The sequence below is a fragment of the Mesoplodon mirus genome (assembly GCF_964341445.2).
Source record: "Mesoplodon mirus genome assembly, chromosome: 10".
Taxonomy (NCBI): domain Eukaryota; kingdom Metazoa; phylum Chordata; class Mammalia; order Artiodactyla; family Ziphiidae; genus Mesoplodon; species Mesoplodon mirus.
In genome coordinates, this window is record NC_138986.1 from 9,753,604 (window position 1) to 9,772,148 (window position 18,545).

Here is an 18,545-nt window from a genome sequence, read left to right on the forward strand (position 1 = left end):
ATATTAATATGAACTGTCTGCACAAGAAAACATGTCTTCAGGGGCCTGAGTAAAGATGCATCTGACAAGAAGCAATTTTTATTTTACGTATTGGCGTTAAATGCTTTTTAAAAAGAAAAGCCCCCATGGTGGGGGCTTGGTGGTCCCACCTTGGGGTGGCGAGGCTGGGTCCATGTGTTTTGGGGACATAATCTGGCCCTGGGGCGGCTGTGAGATAAGTGGGGAGGACGGATGCCATGGGACCGGTTCTAGACCATTCCGTGGCCTTGTCTGCTGGCGAGGCTGCAATGTGGGAGAGAGAGGCAGGGCCCCAGACTCCTCTGTGTAACTGGAGGCCAGGCTGGCTACTGGGAGGCCAAGGTTGGGACGGCTCCAGTTCTTCCTCGAGCTCCCATCCCCTCTGTGCCCACTGGCCACCGCGGGAGCACGAGGATGTGCCATTTGCTAGGACGCCAACCGGTGGGAGAGCTAACGAGGAAAGGTGTTCTCTTCCATCCCTGCTAAGCCAGGAGGGTGAAGCCAGCACGTGGACAGATCTCAGAGCAAACACAATCTTGAGGCAAAAGGAGGGACGAAAAGAAATGATTTCTCTTTCCCTACTGAACCCAGATTGCATCACTTTCCCAGACTCGGCTTCCAGATGTCACCTTCCCAGCAATCTCTGTGACCGCGGGCTTCCTCCCCGGCCACCCCTCGCTGTCCTGTGTCCCCTCTCAGAGCCCACTTCCTGGCAGGGAGGACTCAGGGGACAGTCCCCCAGCTACTCTCAAACAGCTCTCTGCCTTTGCCAAGGCTTCCAGAATCTTAGGGGGATCACGGAGCCTCGTAAAACCTCTTGCCCTTCCCGAGAGCGAATGGGGGGTCAGGCGGGCTTGTTCGGTGGGGGCTGTAGTGAGGATGCAGAAGCAGGGGGGAGGAAAACCTTTATCTGCTTCTGCCCAAAACAGTCGGGTAACTTGCAGGCAGATAAGCTCAGAATGCTTTTTTTTGTGGAAGGCTGGATTACCAGTACATTAGCATAAACTACAGCAAGCTCCATTTTGCAGAAACCAGGGTGAGTAAAACTCAAGAGGAGATGAAAAATGCCACTGTGGTGGCAGGCGTCGCTGTGTGTGCCTCTGTGTGTGCGTGTGCGCGTGTGCGCGTGTTTGTGTTCCCAGAGTTTATGTGCGAGGCTGAGCAAGTGAAAACTGCTTGATATCCAGAGTGTAGGGGCAAGGCCAAAAATGAACGTGACTACAGATAGATAGGCATTGTGAAGTTGCTAAAGATGATATCAGATGTAGTGTTAAATATACATATATATTTAAGATATAAGATGTTAAAGACTATTTTTCAGTGTCATAAATATGCTGGAATATCAGTACTTCTGTCTTCTCTAGTTGTGTAAGCAATTGCTTCTACTGTCTGTTAACACATACATAGGACCCTAGTTACACTTCTGCCATTTTGAGACTCTGAAAATTGAACAGGTGCCTCGGCAGAGCGCTGCGGCATCCTTCCCAGGTGGTGTGAAGGGGTCTCTAATCAACGTTAAGCCTCTGCTTCCCATCCCACCCAGTTATGGTTCTCAATCATGTATTACAAATTTGTGTCACGTTCAGATAAAAGGATTTCAGTCAGAAAGAATGGGAACTAGGAATTAAAATGCCTAAGAAAGTTTGGGATAGGCCATTCATGTCCAAAATTGACCAATATTTAAAAAGAACTAATGTTAAACTTTCCATACCACCCGCTTTCCCCAGCCCCCGTACAAACCCCACCAAGAGAGCAGCGGGGAGAATGTGCGTGTCTAAGTTCAGCCTTAGCACACTGTGGTTTCAGCACTGCTGCAGGGAAGCAAGTGAAGTGTGTGTCCAGATACTTCCGGAAACATTCCAGAGAGAGGCTCTGTACTTGCTAATGGGTGGGTGTACTTCAGGAATGTGGGCAGAGGCCATGCTGGTCTTTAATGTTGCTAATGGAACTGTAATGGAAGTTTAAGGCTCACATTTATAGGTCAAAGTCAAGTGGCTTCCTTCTCATCACTCCCTATTACAGGGAAGTGAGGGGCCAGGAAATGGAAGAAATTCAAAATTATGACCTTAGGAAGGGTAATGAAAAATGCCATTTGCTTAGGCAAATATATATTAAAGTCATTTATATCCACACTTCATTTTTAATAAAGTTGCTTCCTTCATATGCCAGGGGAAGCTTGCCAATGTTCTGGCAGGTAATTAAACATCTTATCAAATATATATCTTTAACATTTATAGATATGTGTATAAGAAAGCTCAGTCTTTATCCCCATTTTTTTTTTTTTTTTTTTTTTAGGGAGGGTGACTATTCCTGCTTAAGTAGATATCACATTAAAAAAAAAAAAAGCTCTGTTGTTCAATGGGTGTCATTACAGCACATTATCCTTTGTGAAAACGTGGGAGTACTTTTTTCCGGGGATCCATTAGCAGAAGAGAAAGTAAAGTCACGAGGGTGGAATAGGGACCATGTATCAAGGAGAAGGTCTTGTAAGTGAAAGACTCTGATCCAGGGGTGCCCCTGGCAGCTGCTGTGGGAAGGATGGGGATGGGGGGTGGGAGGGAGAGAGGCGGGGTGACAAGGCTGGGAGGGAGGTGAGAAACAAAAAGGGGTCAGGCTGGAAGCGAGGAGGGGGCTAGGGAGAAGGGGAAAGAGAAGAAAGAGAGAGCCCGGAATGACCAAAATATTAAATCAAAATTAAATCAGAAAACTAAAGTCAGGCAAATGGTTACATACGTAATCTGATTTCGCCAGCATACTTACGAAGAATGACGTGGGTGATAACGAATGCAAATATAAAGACTGTCAGAAAAGACAGAGATAAAATAAACATATAAAAAAATCTGTAGTTTCTTTTCCCCACACAGTTGCCTACCCAGGGACAGTGGTGATCAAATCGTTCTGAAATGAGAGGCAGAAAAAAAAAAAAAGGAAATTAATTAATAAAATGTCTTTTTACTTGAGGGAGCTCCCCCCCCAATACTCTAATAATATAACAAAATGGTATCATTGTATGTACGTACTTCCAAATTCACCTCTCAGAGAAATGCTTACCGTTAAGACATTTCAAGAACATAATTATTCTTTCAACAGAGCTCAGCTGTTTTGAAAAAACAAAACGTGTGCATTCTATTGTCATTACAATAGAAAAGCAAAGATTTCCCTCTTTTGTACAAGAAAGTTCTTTGGTTCACAGAACAATCTTCCCTTAAGATGGTACCAACACTCTTGATGGTGATTGCTGGGCTGGGCTGGGCTGGGCTGGGATGGGGCTCAGTCTTTCATGGGTGTGTGGTACTGATTGACCATCTTTCATGGTAAGTGGCCTAGACAGAGGCCACTAGGGGCCTGGGACAGGACAGAGGGACAATCCCTTGTTCTCCCATCCCAGTTATAGCCGTTTTCTAAAAAATTTCTCTGCTATTTCAATAGTCATAGGAGAATTGATAGCATTTAAAAAATGATCTATGACCTTCAAATAATGTAATACACCTGATCTTTTAGTCCACAATTCTCAGCTTCCTTACCTGTAAGACAAGGATACTGTATAGAGTCTTGTGGGGCTAAATACCGTTGGGGAAAGTATTTAAAAAAAAACAGTATGCGGTGCTTTAAGGTTTGTCAAGAGATGTCACGTACATCAATACATTTGGCCTTGATACATTTCTATGAGGAAAATGCTGCTGCTGCTCTATTTTACAGGTGAGCAAACTGAGGCTTAGAAGGGAGACTGCCTGCAGGGGCCATACAGCTCAGAGGCAGTGGAACTAGAATTGAGGCCAGGTCTTTCTCGGGGCTGATCTTGTCTTCCCAAAGCACAGGCTGCCTTGAGCACTTGGTAAATGACTGAGCACTGGCTTTGGGCATTTTTATACTGTTATCCCAAACCTGTGTCGTCTCACCTTAGGGATTTCACACAAAGTCTGCTGGACATTTGTGATTTGTTCTTCCCCTTGCAAGCAATAGCTAAGTGCTTCTCTACTCTTCAGCTGATCTATTCAGAAGGCCTATCCAGACTGTCGTTCTAACACACCCACTCACAGCAGACTGCCTGCCGCAGGTCGGGGAGGAAAATGCTACCCTTTTTCACTGGGGCTCTTATCCAAGCTTAGCTTTTACCCAATTTTCACATCTTATCTGTCTATGTGTGCTTTGAAAACATACAGAGAGGCCTCTGTGAGGTGTGACTCTGTAAACAAAACATCATAAAATTATGCAAGGCAGTGTTTCCTTTCTTTCTGGTCACCTATCATACACCACTCATCTCATATTTTATGTCTAGTGCAAGCTTATTTCTTGAAAAGGGCATGAGGACGCCTGGAGACAGTGGTGGCAGAGGAACTGTAAGATCCACCGTTGTCTGCAAATGACATCAACAAGCAGCAGCCAGTCTGAGCAGAGGACACCCAGGGAGAAATTTCAAAGCTCACCAGCCTGGTGACAATCTGATGGCCTATAAGATGCTGACATTCAAAGGAGAGCAACTCCTATTGGTGTGTCCATGTGAGTGACACATTAACATGTGTTACCAACCCCACACAGCTGGAAAAGTTAATCCCTGCGCAAAAACCACCTCATTTCCCCAAGTCACTGATCTACACAGGCTGTATAATGGAAAGGTCTATATGAAACAGGCAAAAATAAAAAAGAAATCAGAATCAGCAGAATTTTCCTAAGACTTTGAGGCTGTCGAGAAACCTCTTTTCTTCTTAACACACGCCTGTGGAAAGCGAGAATGACAAGTGGAGGCTGGGGAAGCCCAGGTTAGGTTGGCACCTCTGGTTCCAGCTGTGAAAGCTGATCTCCAGATGCCAAGTACGTGGTAGACTGAGCCTCCTAATTAAAGTGAGACTCGCCCACCAGCAGAGGAGACATCAGGGCTTGGGAGGCAGAATTAACACTGCGGATCCCCGCCCCAGGCCAAGTACCAAGGTCTTTATGGCTCCAGGTAATCATTTCTATGGGGGCAGGTGGTAGCTGTGTTTTTAGCTTAGAAAGTTTACTATTAGCTAAGCTGAGATAATGTGCTTTCCTGAGCTGCTAAGGAATGAAAGCAACAGATGAGGCACATGAGACCCTCGGGCATGGGGTCTGCGGGGGCTTCGGAGGAAACTAGTGCTGTCTGAGAATGGGTGTGAACATCCGGCTCTCCGGCAGCCCTGAGCTGGAAGCAGTTTCCATTGGGAAATTTGTCTTACTGAAAACTTTTTCTTGGCTGACGAAATTCCCACTAACGATGTAGGCTTGCGGAGAAATGCTTCCATTTAACGGTTTTCATGTTCTCCTTTGTGATTGTTGTACACGCATTGGTAAATGAGCCTGAGAGCTGGGTGCGCATCTCTGTGGAAGAAGGAAGCTCAGAGCCCAGGGCCGCCTCCCGGACCCCGCTACCCTCCTCCCTCCTCCCTGACTTCGGGGGTGTCGGGGCGGGAGAGGGGCTGCACCCGGGCTGGGCCTGCGCCTCTTCTCTGCGGACTCTCTCTCTCTCTCACCCAGTAACCTCCTCCCCACCGGGGTTCAAATGCCAACTCTACACTGATGACGCCCCAACGGCCGCCGCCGCCTTCATCCACCTTCTCTAAAATCATCTGATTTATTTTTACTTGCTTTTGCCTGCCAGCTCCACTAAGCCTTTAATAAATGTCTGTCAAGGACTGAATAAACCCTCATGCTACCACGAGGACGTCCCGTGAGCAAGCACGTTGCCCAGGGCCGCACGGCTAACAGCAGCCAGGCCGGCCCGGTTCTAGCGGCTTCCAGAACTCTCGCCCACCAAACGCCCAGCCAGCCGGGGTGAGCATCCCCGTGAGCCCCACACTGTATCAAGCGCTGGGACCCCTAAGAAGAGAAACAGCAGCAAAACGAACCCTCCACGGCTTCCAGCAGTTCCCTGTCTTGTCAGAGAGGGCACTAGTTTCACAATCCAGAATATTCCTCAGACCCAAAGAATGAGCCTCTAACAGAGGAAAACCGAATTGAGCGAGAAAACGAGTCTGTTCTCTGACGATGCTGGCAGCACACAGCACCCTCCCTGATGGGTGGAGGAGAGAATCGGGGCGAGGGGCGCTTGCCTGGCCCTCACTGGCTCCATTCGGGAGCCGTCAAGGCCACTGCGAACAGGGAGGCCTGTGTTACTGTTTCCACGAGGGACATCAGACAAGCGCCGGGCACCAGCGGGCACACGGGTGGCTCCCTGGGACTGAGTGAGGCAGTGGCTGGCCGGAGGGAGAACATCTGGAGCCGGGTCACAGCTGGCAACGTGGCCGCATGCAGCCGCACCATCTGAGATGCTTCAAACAACTGTTAGCAGAGGTCAGACTGTGTATGTTCCGTGTGGAAAAACTGGATGGTGTCCTATGCAACAGGGGATGCGAGAGGGGGGTGTGCGATGGCGGTTCTTTAAAAAACCGCTTCGGACTTGCTGCTAAATCCCTCAGCTCTGAAGTCTGGATCCTGCCAGAAAGGAGGGGTTTCTACATTGCAGCCTCTCTGGAGGGTTCTTTTAATCAAATGAGGTGCCGTTCCCTACACCAGGCTGTTGGGTATCTGTGCTCAGCTGTGCTAAGCGGAGGGACAGAGCCTCGGGGGAAGGGAATGGAACATGGGGGGCGGGGATTGGGGGTGATAACCTAGAAATTTCTCTAAAATAATGAGAGGTCTGAGTTTGCCGGCTGGGGTGCCCTGCCCACACCCCAGTTAGCATCACGCTGCCCTGGCATGGCTTATGTACTTATTTTCCTCTCCTTCCCCAGGTGAGGCCTTGCGGCGAGAAATCATTTCCAGTCACCTAATAGCCCTGGCACCTAAGTACCTGGCATGTAGCACACACTCGAAAATATACACTAAGCCAAGGAAAAAATGCCATTAATTGCCTTGGGTAGTTTTCTGAGTGATCCCTGCTCCTGGCTGCCAGGTGGAGAGACTGGAAAATGCTGATGAAAAGATGAGATTTCAGGCATGCGACTACAGGAAAGGGCAGGGGTCCATGAAATTTGAATATGTGCAGAGAAGGTTGAGGGTTGGAAGATGCGGATAGAGGCTGAAAGAGCTGATGGGACAGTTGTTAGTGTGAATCAGCTCACGGAGAAGCAGCCTCTGGCCTGTCTCGCTAATGGTGGGAAGCTGAGGTGGTTTTATTGAAAGCTCCATAGGGTGCCACTGGGAGAGCCCAAGGCTTCCGGTGGAATTCAAGTCAGGGGGAATTCCAGGCAACTTCAAATTCACCAGATCCTAAGCGGGGAAAGAAGGTTCCATTAAGATGGCCAGTGGGAACACAGTTTAGGCGAAGGAGTTATGATCCTATTTTGTTAACCCCAAACTCTAAATACTAATGAAAAGAATATTATCAATGACAACGCTACCATTCACTGAGTGCCTCTTCCATCATTATCTCATTTATCCTTGACCACAGCCCCACGAGGTAGGTACTATCCCCACACTTTTCAGACGAGGGTGCCACTGAACCAGGCAAGGTACCGCAGGTGCTGAGCTGAGGGATTAGCCCACTCCTCTGATTAAAGGAAGATTTGATTTCCTGGAAAGATGGAGTATGAAAAAGAGGCCTTAAAAATAAGTAGAAATGGAGACGTATTAAAATTGGGCAGGGAGAGAAAAATCCACTGAAATATTAAGGGAAATACTAATGGAAACCTATTTGCAAAAGTTGTGTTTGAAGGTTGCCAGAAAAGGAATAAAAGCGTTTGAAAATGTTCAGAATTTGAAATCTCCCAGAAGTCAGGCCCTCAAGAGATAAATAAAATCATATCCTCTGGCCAAGCAATTCTGAGTTTTCCATACAGTGGTCCTGGGCTCTGTGGCCTGCGTCTCCTCTCTGCAAGGGTGTCTTGAGAATCCTGTGAAAACTGCGATGTGAAACTTCTCATTTAAATGTTAATTACATTTAAATTAAGGTAAATGTTTTTTAAAGGTATGAAGGGGAAAATTACTTTTTCTTTAAACCTAGGACTTTTTTACCTCCAACGTTAGAAAAATGTTGCCTCATGAGGTATCTTTTGCCTCTTTAGAATGATGAATGTTGAGATATAGTGGTACGTGTGTTATTACCTGGCCTTTATGGTTCCCACGTAATTGAAAAAATTATGTAATAGGAACATTTAAATATGAAACTAGCTCAAGTATCAGAGGACCATATTCTTAGACACTAAATAATTCATGCTGTTCTAGATCTTTTGGTAAAATCTAATTATAGCCTTGCCACTGTTTTAATGATTTCTGGAGAGCAACCTCATCTGCTAACTCCACTCCTCTTCTCACTTTTAACCAAACTTTATTGAGTCCTTACTATGTGCCAGGCACTGTGCTAAGTATTTCACATGAATTGCGTCACTTAATTCTCACGAAACCTTGTGAGGTTGATGCTATTATGCCCATTTTACAGAAGAGGAACGTGCAGACGGAGGAGTGGGCATTGGAGCCCAGGTGTTAACCTGTACTCTTAACCACCACCTGTTCCCGCCTCCCGTGCCAGCTCCCTGCTGGTCACTGTGCCAGGTGGGCCCTGAGGACCCGGCCCCTCCCTCCTGGGGAAGCACACTTGGGCACCTGCAGCTCCAGGCACAGCACATCAGCAGGAATGGGAACAAGAGTGGACCATGGCCACACCGGGACTGGCAGTTGTGTCGGTGGCCCCTTGGGCTTCTTCTGGTTCAGGGCATCTACCCTCTGGGGGATGTGGAGAAGACCTAGCTCACGTCTGGGTGCTCACCCTCAATCAAGAAGTAACCTAACCTGTTAAAAGATGGCCTCATTCTCAGCAAAGTGATCAGAAGAAGCGAACTTCTTATGGAGACATACAGATTGGAGAAACCTGCTTGCTAAACACTATTTATTGAGATTGTGTGGCTTGGGGGTTATTTGGGGCAAACAGATGTATCAGGGAAGGTTTCTTATGCCCCCCCAACACATCTTTGCTCCTTTTCTGATAATGATTTCTATCTGTTTAATTTTATGGTGCAAGAAAATCAAGAAATCATATTAACTAACTCTGTGGCCTTAAAGTATTAATACATCTCTTCTACACAGGGACCTGGTTTCTTTACATGTAAAAAGTTGGATTAAATAAGCTCCAAGACACCTTTGAGATGTCAAATTAAATGTAAAGCAACTCTGTGTTTTGTTAACACCTGCAGGGATTCTTCTGGTCTTGAGTCCTTGCCAGTGTCCCACAAATTACGATTCTGCAGCTTTTAGCTCCTTTTGCTAAAAAATCTAAAAATTTTCAATGTAAAACCAATTGGTAAATGTAGAATCGCTGTAACCTTTACACTACAATTGAACATAACCTTGGACCATACCCCCTACCCACCCGCATGCTCTCATTTGCCTCTGCCCTGGCTTTGCCACTACCCGGCACAGGGCTGAGTCTCTTTGGGCATCAAATGAGGGGGCTTGACTAACAGACAACTAAGGTCTCTTCAGCTCTTCAAAAGGGCAACTTAATATATTTCTGTTTCCTCTAATTTTCTAGGGTTGTTTACCGTTGTTTTGTACCGCAGGTCTCTCACTGTTGTGGCCTCTCCCGTTGCGGAGCACAGGCTCCGGACACGCAGGCTCAGCAGCCATGGCTCACGGGCCCAGCCGCTCCGCAGCATGTGGGATCTTCCCGGACCGGGGCACGAACCCGTGTCCCCTGCATCGGCAGGCAGACTCTCAACCACTGTGCCACCAGGGAAGCCCTACCGTTTGTTTTTAACTCCTGTTTCCAATGTTGGGGAAATTCTGTGCTTCTAGGAGGAGAGACAAGCATGCATGGGAGATGCATTTTGAAGCAACTTATACCATGAGGTAGATATGCTGATTAGAAACAAACACGAAGCTGTTGAGAAAAGGGGTGGGGGGAAAGGTTTTTACAGGAAGCAAAGAGAAATAGTTGGTATTTCTAAGAAAGTGAGGGAGAAAAGGTTTAGTGTGTGATATAAATAGTTTTCGTAAGGAGATATAAGAAAGTGAATAGAAATGAGGCCATTTAAAAAAGTGAATCAGCCTGTTGTGATGCAGAAGGAAACCCTACAATTCCCAGGAGGGGCATCAAATGAAGAGTAAATTCTAAGGAGGCAGGAGAATTACCTTCCCTTGTCTCCTCCAGCCCCTCCCAGAGCTCTCTGTCTTTATCAGACTCACAACTAGAGCCCCAGCACAGAGGTCTTTGAGCTTCCTGGAATTTAGCTGCTGGATTAGGGCTCTGCATCATTATGATAAAATCAGTATTATAAGCTCCAATTTGTACATCCTCAGGAAAACAGTCCTGGTACATTGGTGGTCCTCAGTAGTTCTCCAGCTGTAACTTGCTAAGTTGTGAAACTCTGAAATAAGCTCCACTATAAGCAAGTGCTTGGATGCTACTGAGTCTCCTTCTGGGGTGGCCACTCCCTGACCCCTCTGGGCCCCTCTCAGCATCAGCTCCACTCCGTCTCTGCGTTTGCAGGGCCAGAAACTATGCCTGGGAGGTCTCCTTAATTCTCCACAGAATAAAACAGTTATCTTCTGAATCTGAAAAACAAGCTCATGCTATCAACCAACACCCCGCTTTCTCTAGAATTCTCTAGTCTCCATTCCTCTCTAGAAATTCCAAGCCTTGACATCAGTATCAACACCACCTTACATCACAATGGCTTAAACACCTGTAGGGCTTTCTGGTTTTCAATACCTGTTCACATTCCTTATCTCACGTGCCCCATACCGAACCTCTAACGTGGGCAGCACAGATTCCCAAGTACAGGTGACATAGAAAGTGAATCTCACACCAAATGCAACGGCCACAGGCCCAGGGCTCCTCCATGCTACATCTGGGTCTAGAGCTGCTTCTAATGTCTACTCTCTGCTTCTCCCACTTACCCACACTCTTTGGACAGGTGTTCTTTCATGGCCAGTTACTATGTTTTTTGAAGCCAGTCAATTTATCCTCAAAGTGAAGGTTTCAGAACTGACTTATGGGTACATTATACACATAAAGCTAGCAATTCTAAGGCTCTTCAAAACCTTTTAATTTGACAATACACAATTGAAAAATTATATTCCGGATGGGCACGCTTTTCCAAAGTAAGCCTGCTTCTGTGATCTTGCAGCAAAGAATCTACATCATCTAAGGTGCAGAGAGCTGTGTCTATGAGCAGGGCACAGCAGCCTAATGGAATTGATGATGTTTCCCTTGAAAAGCAAACTGTGGTATGTCCAAAGTAGTTCTCTTAAAAAAATTGATCCAGAATGAGACCTCTTTGCAAAGCTTCTGAGACACTTCATTTTTCTTAAGTTGAAACTGTAGACCCAACTTCATTATCAGTAGTATTAAAATATAAGGCGAGCTCAAGGAAAGAAACACAGCTATGCATTGTGCCTTATACAAGTGTAATTTCTCATCTGGTAATATAATTATATACGTATTGTGTGTTACAAGATTACGTAATCAGATGTTGGATGGAAGAGTGAGAGGGGCACACCCTCCCCCTCTAACCCTTCTTTTTTTTTTTTTTTTTTTTTTTGCAGTACGCAGGCCTCTCACCATTGTGGCCTCTCCCGTTGCGGAGCACAGGCTCCGACACGCAGGCTCAGCGGCCATGGCTCACGGGCCCAGCCGCTCCGTGGCATGTGGGATCCTCCCGGACTGGGGCACGAACCCATGTCCCCTGCATCGGCAGGCGGACTCTCAACCACTGCGCCACCAGGGAAGCCCTAACCCTTCTTCAGTATATGCTCTGACGGTCACCTGGAGGGCTTATTTTTATGAGGGTGATATTCACGTTTACAATGTTCATAATGGTCCTCAGTTTCCCGTTTCTAAAAGGTGGCTGTGGCCAGAAGACCCTCAGGTGCCCTCCCGGTCCAGCCCTCCCCGAGTCAGGAGTCCCTGGGGCTCAGGCCAGCTCTCTGCGAACAAGCCCTGGCCGCCCCATTGTTGGTACAGAACAGAAGCAGAGCTGGACTCATGAGCAGAAGGGGTGTTTGATGCTCAGAAGTCATCTGTAGGGCCTTCCAAAATCCTCACTGCACACTCACCCTGCCCAGACATTCAGCCCCCTGGAGTACCTGCTTCTCCAGCTGCCTGGGTGGCATTTTAGGGCATGTGCCCGAGATTCCACAATCCTGTGTCCCTTCGGCTCAAGGTTTGGTGATCTACTACAAACATCCAGGCTTGGGAGGGGCCTGTTGGGAGTGGATAACCCCAGTCAGTCCTCTCGAGCACAAGGGTTAGCTTGTGCACCCTTGGGCTTTTATGCTTCTCACCGATGTATCTTCCTCGGGTGAGTTCGTGCCATCTTTCCACTGCCCTCTAGACGTTTCCACCTAACTGTCCCATCGCCACCTCTCATTCAGCGGGTCCTAAGCTGTGTTTATTATGCTCCCTTGTCCTCGCTCCTCACTGGCCCGCCTTTTCTTAGTAAATGGCGCCCCCATGCATCTAGCTGCCCAAGGTAGAAAATGCATTCATTTCTGCCTTTGGCTCTCACCCCTCCCATCCAGCCAGTCAACAGGATTGCCCATTGTATTATTCCTGCTATCTTTTCTATGCTGCTGCTCCCTGTCGCTGAAGGCCATTGCAGCAACCCCGTGACCTCTTTCATGAACCACCGTGAAACCTTTCTGGTTTCCTCACGCTGCTGCTAGAGGGACCACCAAAACAAATAAGACCATGGCAGCCCTTTGCTTGTATTCCCTGGGCAGCTCCAGCAGCCGCAGCCTTGATGTCTGCAGAGCTAATGCATTTCCAAATTGAGCTCCTTGGGTGCTGGAAGGCCCACCTTTCCTTCCCTTTCAACTGGAGCAGACAGATCTGTATCTGTTTTCTATATTGGTTTCCTCATTATATTCTTTTTCTAAAATGGCCCACTGTTTACAACCACCAGAAAAAAAAAAATTACAATCGGCTAGAAAATGTTCACTGTGATTGTTCTAAGTCCCAAGTTAAGTTTCAAATATGTGTGCTATTGCTCTTTTGGTGGTGCATTGTTGAAAGTACATTGGATGCCCAAGTTAAAGGACCTGAAGTCCTAATCCTAAATGCCTATTTTGTGATGTAACCTAGGCAGGTTTCTGGGCCTCAGCAGTTGGATACGTCATTAAGGTTTCTTTCCCCCTCAAATATTAGGATCGTACGGCTAAATCAAACTTTTCAAGAATCGAAGTCCATTGTGTCCACTCTACACAAAATTAGGAAGTGCTGGCAGGCCTCCGCAGTAGAAACTCTATAAATAATTGATAAGAGCTAGCTCTCTTATAGACCCACGTTAGACCCAGAGCTAACTGGTGGCCCTACAGAGACTGCTACGTACTACATAAATACTCCCACCACCAGAATCAGGTCAGCAGACGTCTTAGACTCTAAATATAGTGTGTTGTTTTCTTGTTTGTTGCTGTTGTTTGTACAAACCATGCCAGCACTTCCCTGAGTTACCACAGTCTAGTCAGCGGATTGTTAATTACTTTTCTAAACACAGGCACACAAAAGAACAGGCGAAAGATTCTATCTGATAGTCAGGACTGGCTATGTACTCTGCGGGGCCCACTGCACAAGGAAACTATAGAGCATCCTATTAAACAATTACTCAGAATTTCAAGATGGCCAGAGCAGAGCATTACATCAGCCTTGGTTCCCACATACCCACTGCGCTGCCCTGTTAACTGTTTACGGCTGGCCCGGGAATGTGGTTTTCTGATTTGTGGCAGATTAATGTCTAGAGATTCTATTGGGTTGTCTGAAAAGATTTACAGAGCTGCTAAGAGCAAAGTACAGTGAGGAAATTATGATAATCTAAGAGTTAAGCTTAACAGTAGGCTAAGATCCCATTCGATATGGAGAGCCGTGGGGCAAGCAGCAAAACCCTCCTGGCTGACACTTGCTAGAGCTACAGAGCTCGATCCCCAGGCAGGGCCCAGAGAGCCTCTCAGGGTTCCACTGGCCTGGGTGAGGTGCGATGGGATGAGGGTGATGGAGGAGGACCATGCGACGGAGGACATCTGAGGCAGAGGCAGCAATGCTAATACTGCACACGCTCTCATCTACTGCCTTCCACGAATATCAGAAGCTCTGTTTTTTAACCTCTAGAGCACTGATTCTTAATTTTTTATTTCCTAATGCTTTTTGCAAATCCAATGAAAATGACAGTCCCTCCCACCCTCATGCACTCACACCCAGCCTTTACATACAACTTCCTGCAGCCTGTTCTTAGTGAACAACGGTTGACCTATTGGTTTAGTTTGCTGAAAATGAAGTAGCCAATTTCAACAACTAACTTTCAAGTTGAGTTGTTCTAAGAAGGCGGAAAGGCAGGCGCCTACCTTTGATTGGCTTGCTCAATGTACCCTCTCCTCAGGTCCCAAAGGTACACACCCCAAACCCTAGCCCCACTTGAGGCTGGCACTCTGTTCACCCAGCATAACTGCCAGTCATCAACCACAGGTCGGGAGCCGCTTTACATACAGGAAGGGCCTATGTTTTATTCAGGGTTTTCCAAGCTAAGGGCTGTGATCAAGTAGTGAGTCATAAAATTAGTTTAGTTGGTCATGCCCAACATTAAAAAAAAAAAGAATAAAATAGAAAATATCAAGGCATCTCATATACTCAAGTACGGCTTCATGAAACTTTGAGTATCTGTGTAAATTGAGTCCCAATACAAAATGCATTTCTTACTGTGAGTTGCAGGGGGAAAAAAATTCGAAAGCTACTGCTTTATTCAAATTTGCAGCTGGCACATGATAGGCCCTCAAATACTTGTTGAGTGAATAAATATATGTATAAATTATATCTGTAATTGGCCTAAATCCATTATGAGTCATTTAAATTGTCATTTCCATCCTCCCAGAACTGTATCGGGGTTACTAGTTCCTGATCAGACTTAATTAAAAAAATGATCATTTCTCTTGGAGTCTAAACATTTTCATTTGTATCGCTGGGAGGTCTGAGGGTGTGAGGGTGAGTTTTGTTGAGACTCTGGGGGAAGGAAACGTTTTTGTTCCGGTTGACAACAGTAACCTAGTCACTGAACTAAAAAAGTAATAGGCTTTTTTTTTTTTTTTTAAAGAGAGAAAGGTACCCCGGAAAGATGAAGCAGATGCAGGCAGAGGAGTATCCAGTTCTCTTTCTCTCCTTCCTCCCTCCCTTCTTCAGCAAATGTTAACTGAGCAGCTGCAGGCCAGGGAGGTGCAGGTTGCTGAGAGCACTTGGTGAGGAACAGACAGAGCTGCCCTCTTGGAGCTTACACGTCCACCGGGCAGAGGCTTTCATCAAATAACCGGTCAGAGCTGTGAAGGCCGAGCCCAGAAAACCCAGGGAGGAGCGCGCTTCCCTAGGAACCAGCCCAGAGCCCTCCGTGAGAGGACTTCACAGAGAGGATGTGCCTTTTTCCAGGAACTGAGAGGAGACCCTCAGGGCTGGAGTCCAGGCAGCAAGGCGTGAGGTGCCACCGAGCTGGAGAGGGGGAGGGCACAGATCTGGTGGACCAGGTGAAGGGTGTGGGCCTCCTTCCTATGAGCCACCAGCGGGAAAGCACACTTAAGGAGAGAGGTGGTGTGATCCGATTCTGTTTGGGATGGTAGCGGGTGGACTGGATGGGGAGAGGAGTGGATGGTCGGGGTCCACTAGGAGACCCCCGCGCAGGCAAGGTGAGAGATGATGGTGGCTTGCAGTTGACCATGCTAGCATAAGGGGAGGGAAATGCACCCACCTGGTAAGAAAAAGTACAGGGCCTGGTGGTGTTTAGAAAAGGATGGGAGTGGCAGGAGCCAAATATGAAACATTTGGTGTTTGCCTTGTGCAACCGATGGACGGTGTTGGCACTCAGCGAGCTGGGGGTCCCCGGGAATGCTGATTTGGGGTGTCTCTGGGCTCTCCAAGTGGAGATGCCCAGAAAGCAGATGCATCTGCAAGTCTGGAGCTCTGAGGACAGGCCTGAGCTGGAGACATAAACTTGAGAGACAGAGACAGACTTCGGGAAGGCAAAAGGCAGCGAGACCAGAGATGAGCACACTCACTCCCCAGAGACACGAAGCCAGGAGCCACAGACAAATCAGGGGAGACAGTGAGCCAAAGAGGTACCCATGCCGCGACAGCAAGACAAACAGAAACATACTTTCACGAAGTAATTGCCTGTGGCTTTCTCGGGTATCGAAGAAGTGTTTTTACAACAGAGTTGCCGTTTGACAATTACAGGCAGAAATGAGGCGAGCACTTCTTGGTCAGCTAAAAATAAAACCATGGCCAAAGAGCACTCTTCTCTGGATTAGGTCCAATTTACTTTTGCATTAGAAGTGTGCTGCGCATGGACCTGTGGTTGATTTCATGGCAGCAATCCAGGACTGGCTGAAAATGTGCCTGGACGCCCCAGAGATCCTGTGGTTGAGACTCTTCCTGTTGGTGAAGGATGCACCTTCCAAAATATAGCACCAGACAGTCTCTTTCTTTTGTTGAAAACAGTTTTTAAATACATAAATGCACAGAATAAGAAAAGATGTATGTTTTACAATTTACTTTAAATGCATTGTTTTAAACTAGTAGTCTTCTAACAAAGCATTTTTCTGAAGTATACATGTAGACGGCTCCTGGTCTTACACGAGAATATCTGCCCCAAGTATCCAGAAAGCCGCCCCAGGGCTGGCCATGCACGTTCTGCTTCCCATGATGGTTATACTTCTCATTCTACAATTATACGTTAGCCTTCTGACTATGAATTGGCTGCCCAAGTAGTTGGACCAGTCATAGAGTCCTTTGCTGAAGTTGAACACGTCAGCATCCTGGCTTTGCTGGTTCCGTGTGACAGCTCAGCTAACAGGGCCTGTCCCCAAGGGTGGCTCTGAACTCGACAGGCCAGCAAGCCAGGACCCAAACCTGCGAAGAGCAGGGCTGCTCTGAGAGGGCTCTGGGGGTAGCCCTGCTTCCCAGGGTGTGAGCCAACCTTGCCTGCCATTTCTCATTTATGTGTATCAACGCTCCCTCCACCCCTGCCTCCGAAGGCTGTGGGAAGGCTTCCACGGATGTGAACAGAATTAAGCTCACTGAACCTTCACGGGGGTGGGCAGTTTACTTGATTGTTCTCACTCTAGGTCCAGATTCTTTTTTTTTTTTTATTTTTTTTTTTGCTGTACGCGGGCCTTTCACTGTTGTGGCCTCTCCCATTGCGGAGCACAGGCTCCGGACGCGCAGGCTCAGCGGCCATGGCTCACGGGCCCAGCCGCTCCGTGGCATGTGGGATCTTCCTGGACCGGGGCACGAACCCGTGTCCCCTGCATCGGCAGGCGGACCCTCAACCACTGCGCCACCAGGGAAGCCCTAGGTCCAGATTCTTGACTCAGGTAGGATCTATCCAGTTCAGCCGCTGGTGGATAATGATACTTAAGGGAGGTGGGGTCATCCCTTGGGCCTCTATGATGCCAGCGAAGGACTCTGTTGGGAATGTCTGAGGCTCCCTCTGGGATGAGCAGTATGAGGACTCACCCTACAAAGCCATGGGCAAAAGTTCTCCAAATGCATGTTATGATGTTATCTCTGAGTTTTTCTCTCCAAGGAAATGCTGAAGACTTTCAGCCAGCAAGTCTAGGAGGCTGGACCAGTCCAGCCAGATGCACCTCTGGGGTCCCCTTGCTGTTCCCTGACACCTTGAGGCAAGGCTCTCCTTCCCCCACACTCGGGAAAGCACTCGCCCCGAGTCCAGCCTTTGTCCATGGACGGTCCCTTGTTACCTGCGGTTTCTTGCAGGATTTGCTTTCTCCTCTCGGCACTGTCTCCACCTCCTCCGTTCTCTGTTCTGAGGCCCCAGGAGATGGGGAAAGACACTTTCTGTTTAGGGCAGGACTGAAAATGGACTCCTTGTTAGCAGCAGCCCGAAACATCTTTGGTTAAAGACCATTCAAGAGCCCACCTCACTCACCACAAAGCTCTCAGGGCTCTTCGTGACGTCACCTTGGAAACAGCCGGACAGCAGGGAGGAGGGGTCATGCTGGTGGTGGGGAACGTTCTGGATAAGGGGGCTGCCCCGTGGGCACAGCTGGCGTCCTGAGCAGCTGCGGGGCAGCCCCGAGCCACGTGAGGAGCATCTCCCCTCAGCTCTGCTTCCTCTCAGCCCCCAGGGCTCTCACCCAGCACCTCTGATGCCACTTCCATCTCACTACCTCCCACTTCCTCTGCACGTTCGCCTTTCTTGCTCCCGCCCTCCTGTATTTCTTTTCCTACTATTTTCTAGCACTTCTTTCCTCCCCTTCCCCCCTTCTTTCTTCTCTGTCTCTGACCTCAGACACCAGCCAACCACTCACAGCTGGACACACGTGGTACCCAGTTCCTTGAAGCTGACGACACTGTCTCTGGGTCCTCATGTTTAAGTTGCTGCAGATCCAGTTCTGGACCAAGAGCCAGAGGGTTCCGGTGGTTACACTGAGTTATGTACTTTATGGACTCAGGTCACTGTGTCATGACTGACCGAAAATATGTGCACTTGATTTTTCTTTAAAAGCATTAATTTCCTAATATGGGGAAATAATCATGCGCTCAGGAGACAGAGGGATCAAAAACTCACTCTTCTTTGCCC

At 47.8% G+C, this 18,545-nt stretch overlaps 1 protein-coding gene across 2 annotated transcripts in view; it reads right to left on the reverse strand.

The window, feature by feature from the left end:
• The window catches only part of ZDHHC14 (zDHHC palmitoyltransferase 14), a 281,866-nt gene that overhangs the window by 44,169 nt on the left and 219,152 nt on the right, over positions 1-18,545 (reverse strand). For both annotated transcript variants that reach the window (XM_082634320.1, XM_082634319.1), the window contains exon 4: positions 2,779-2,916. In XM_082634320.1, the coding sequence (XP_082490446.1) occupies positions 2,779-2,916 (138 nt within the window). The remainder of the gene's footprint in view (positions 1-2,778; positions 2,917-18,545) is intronic.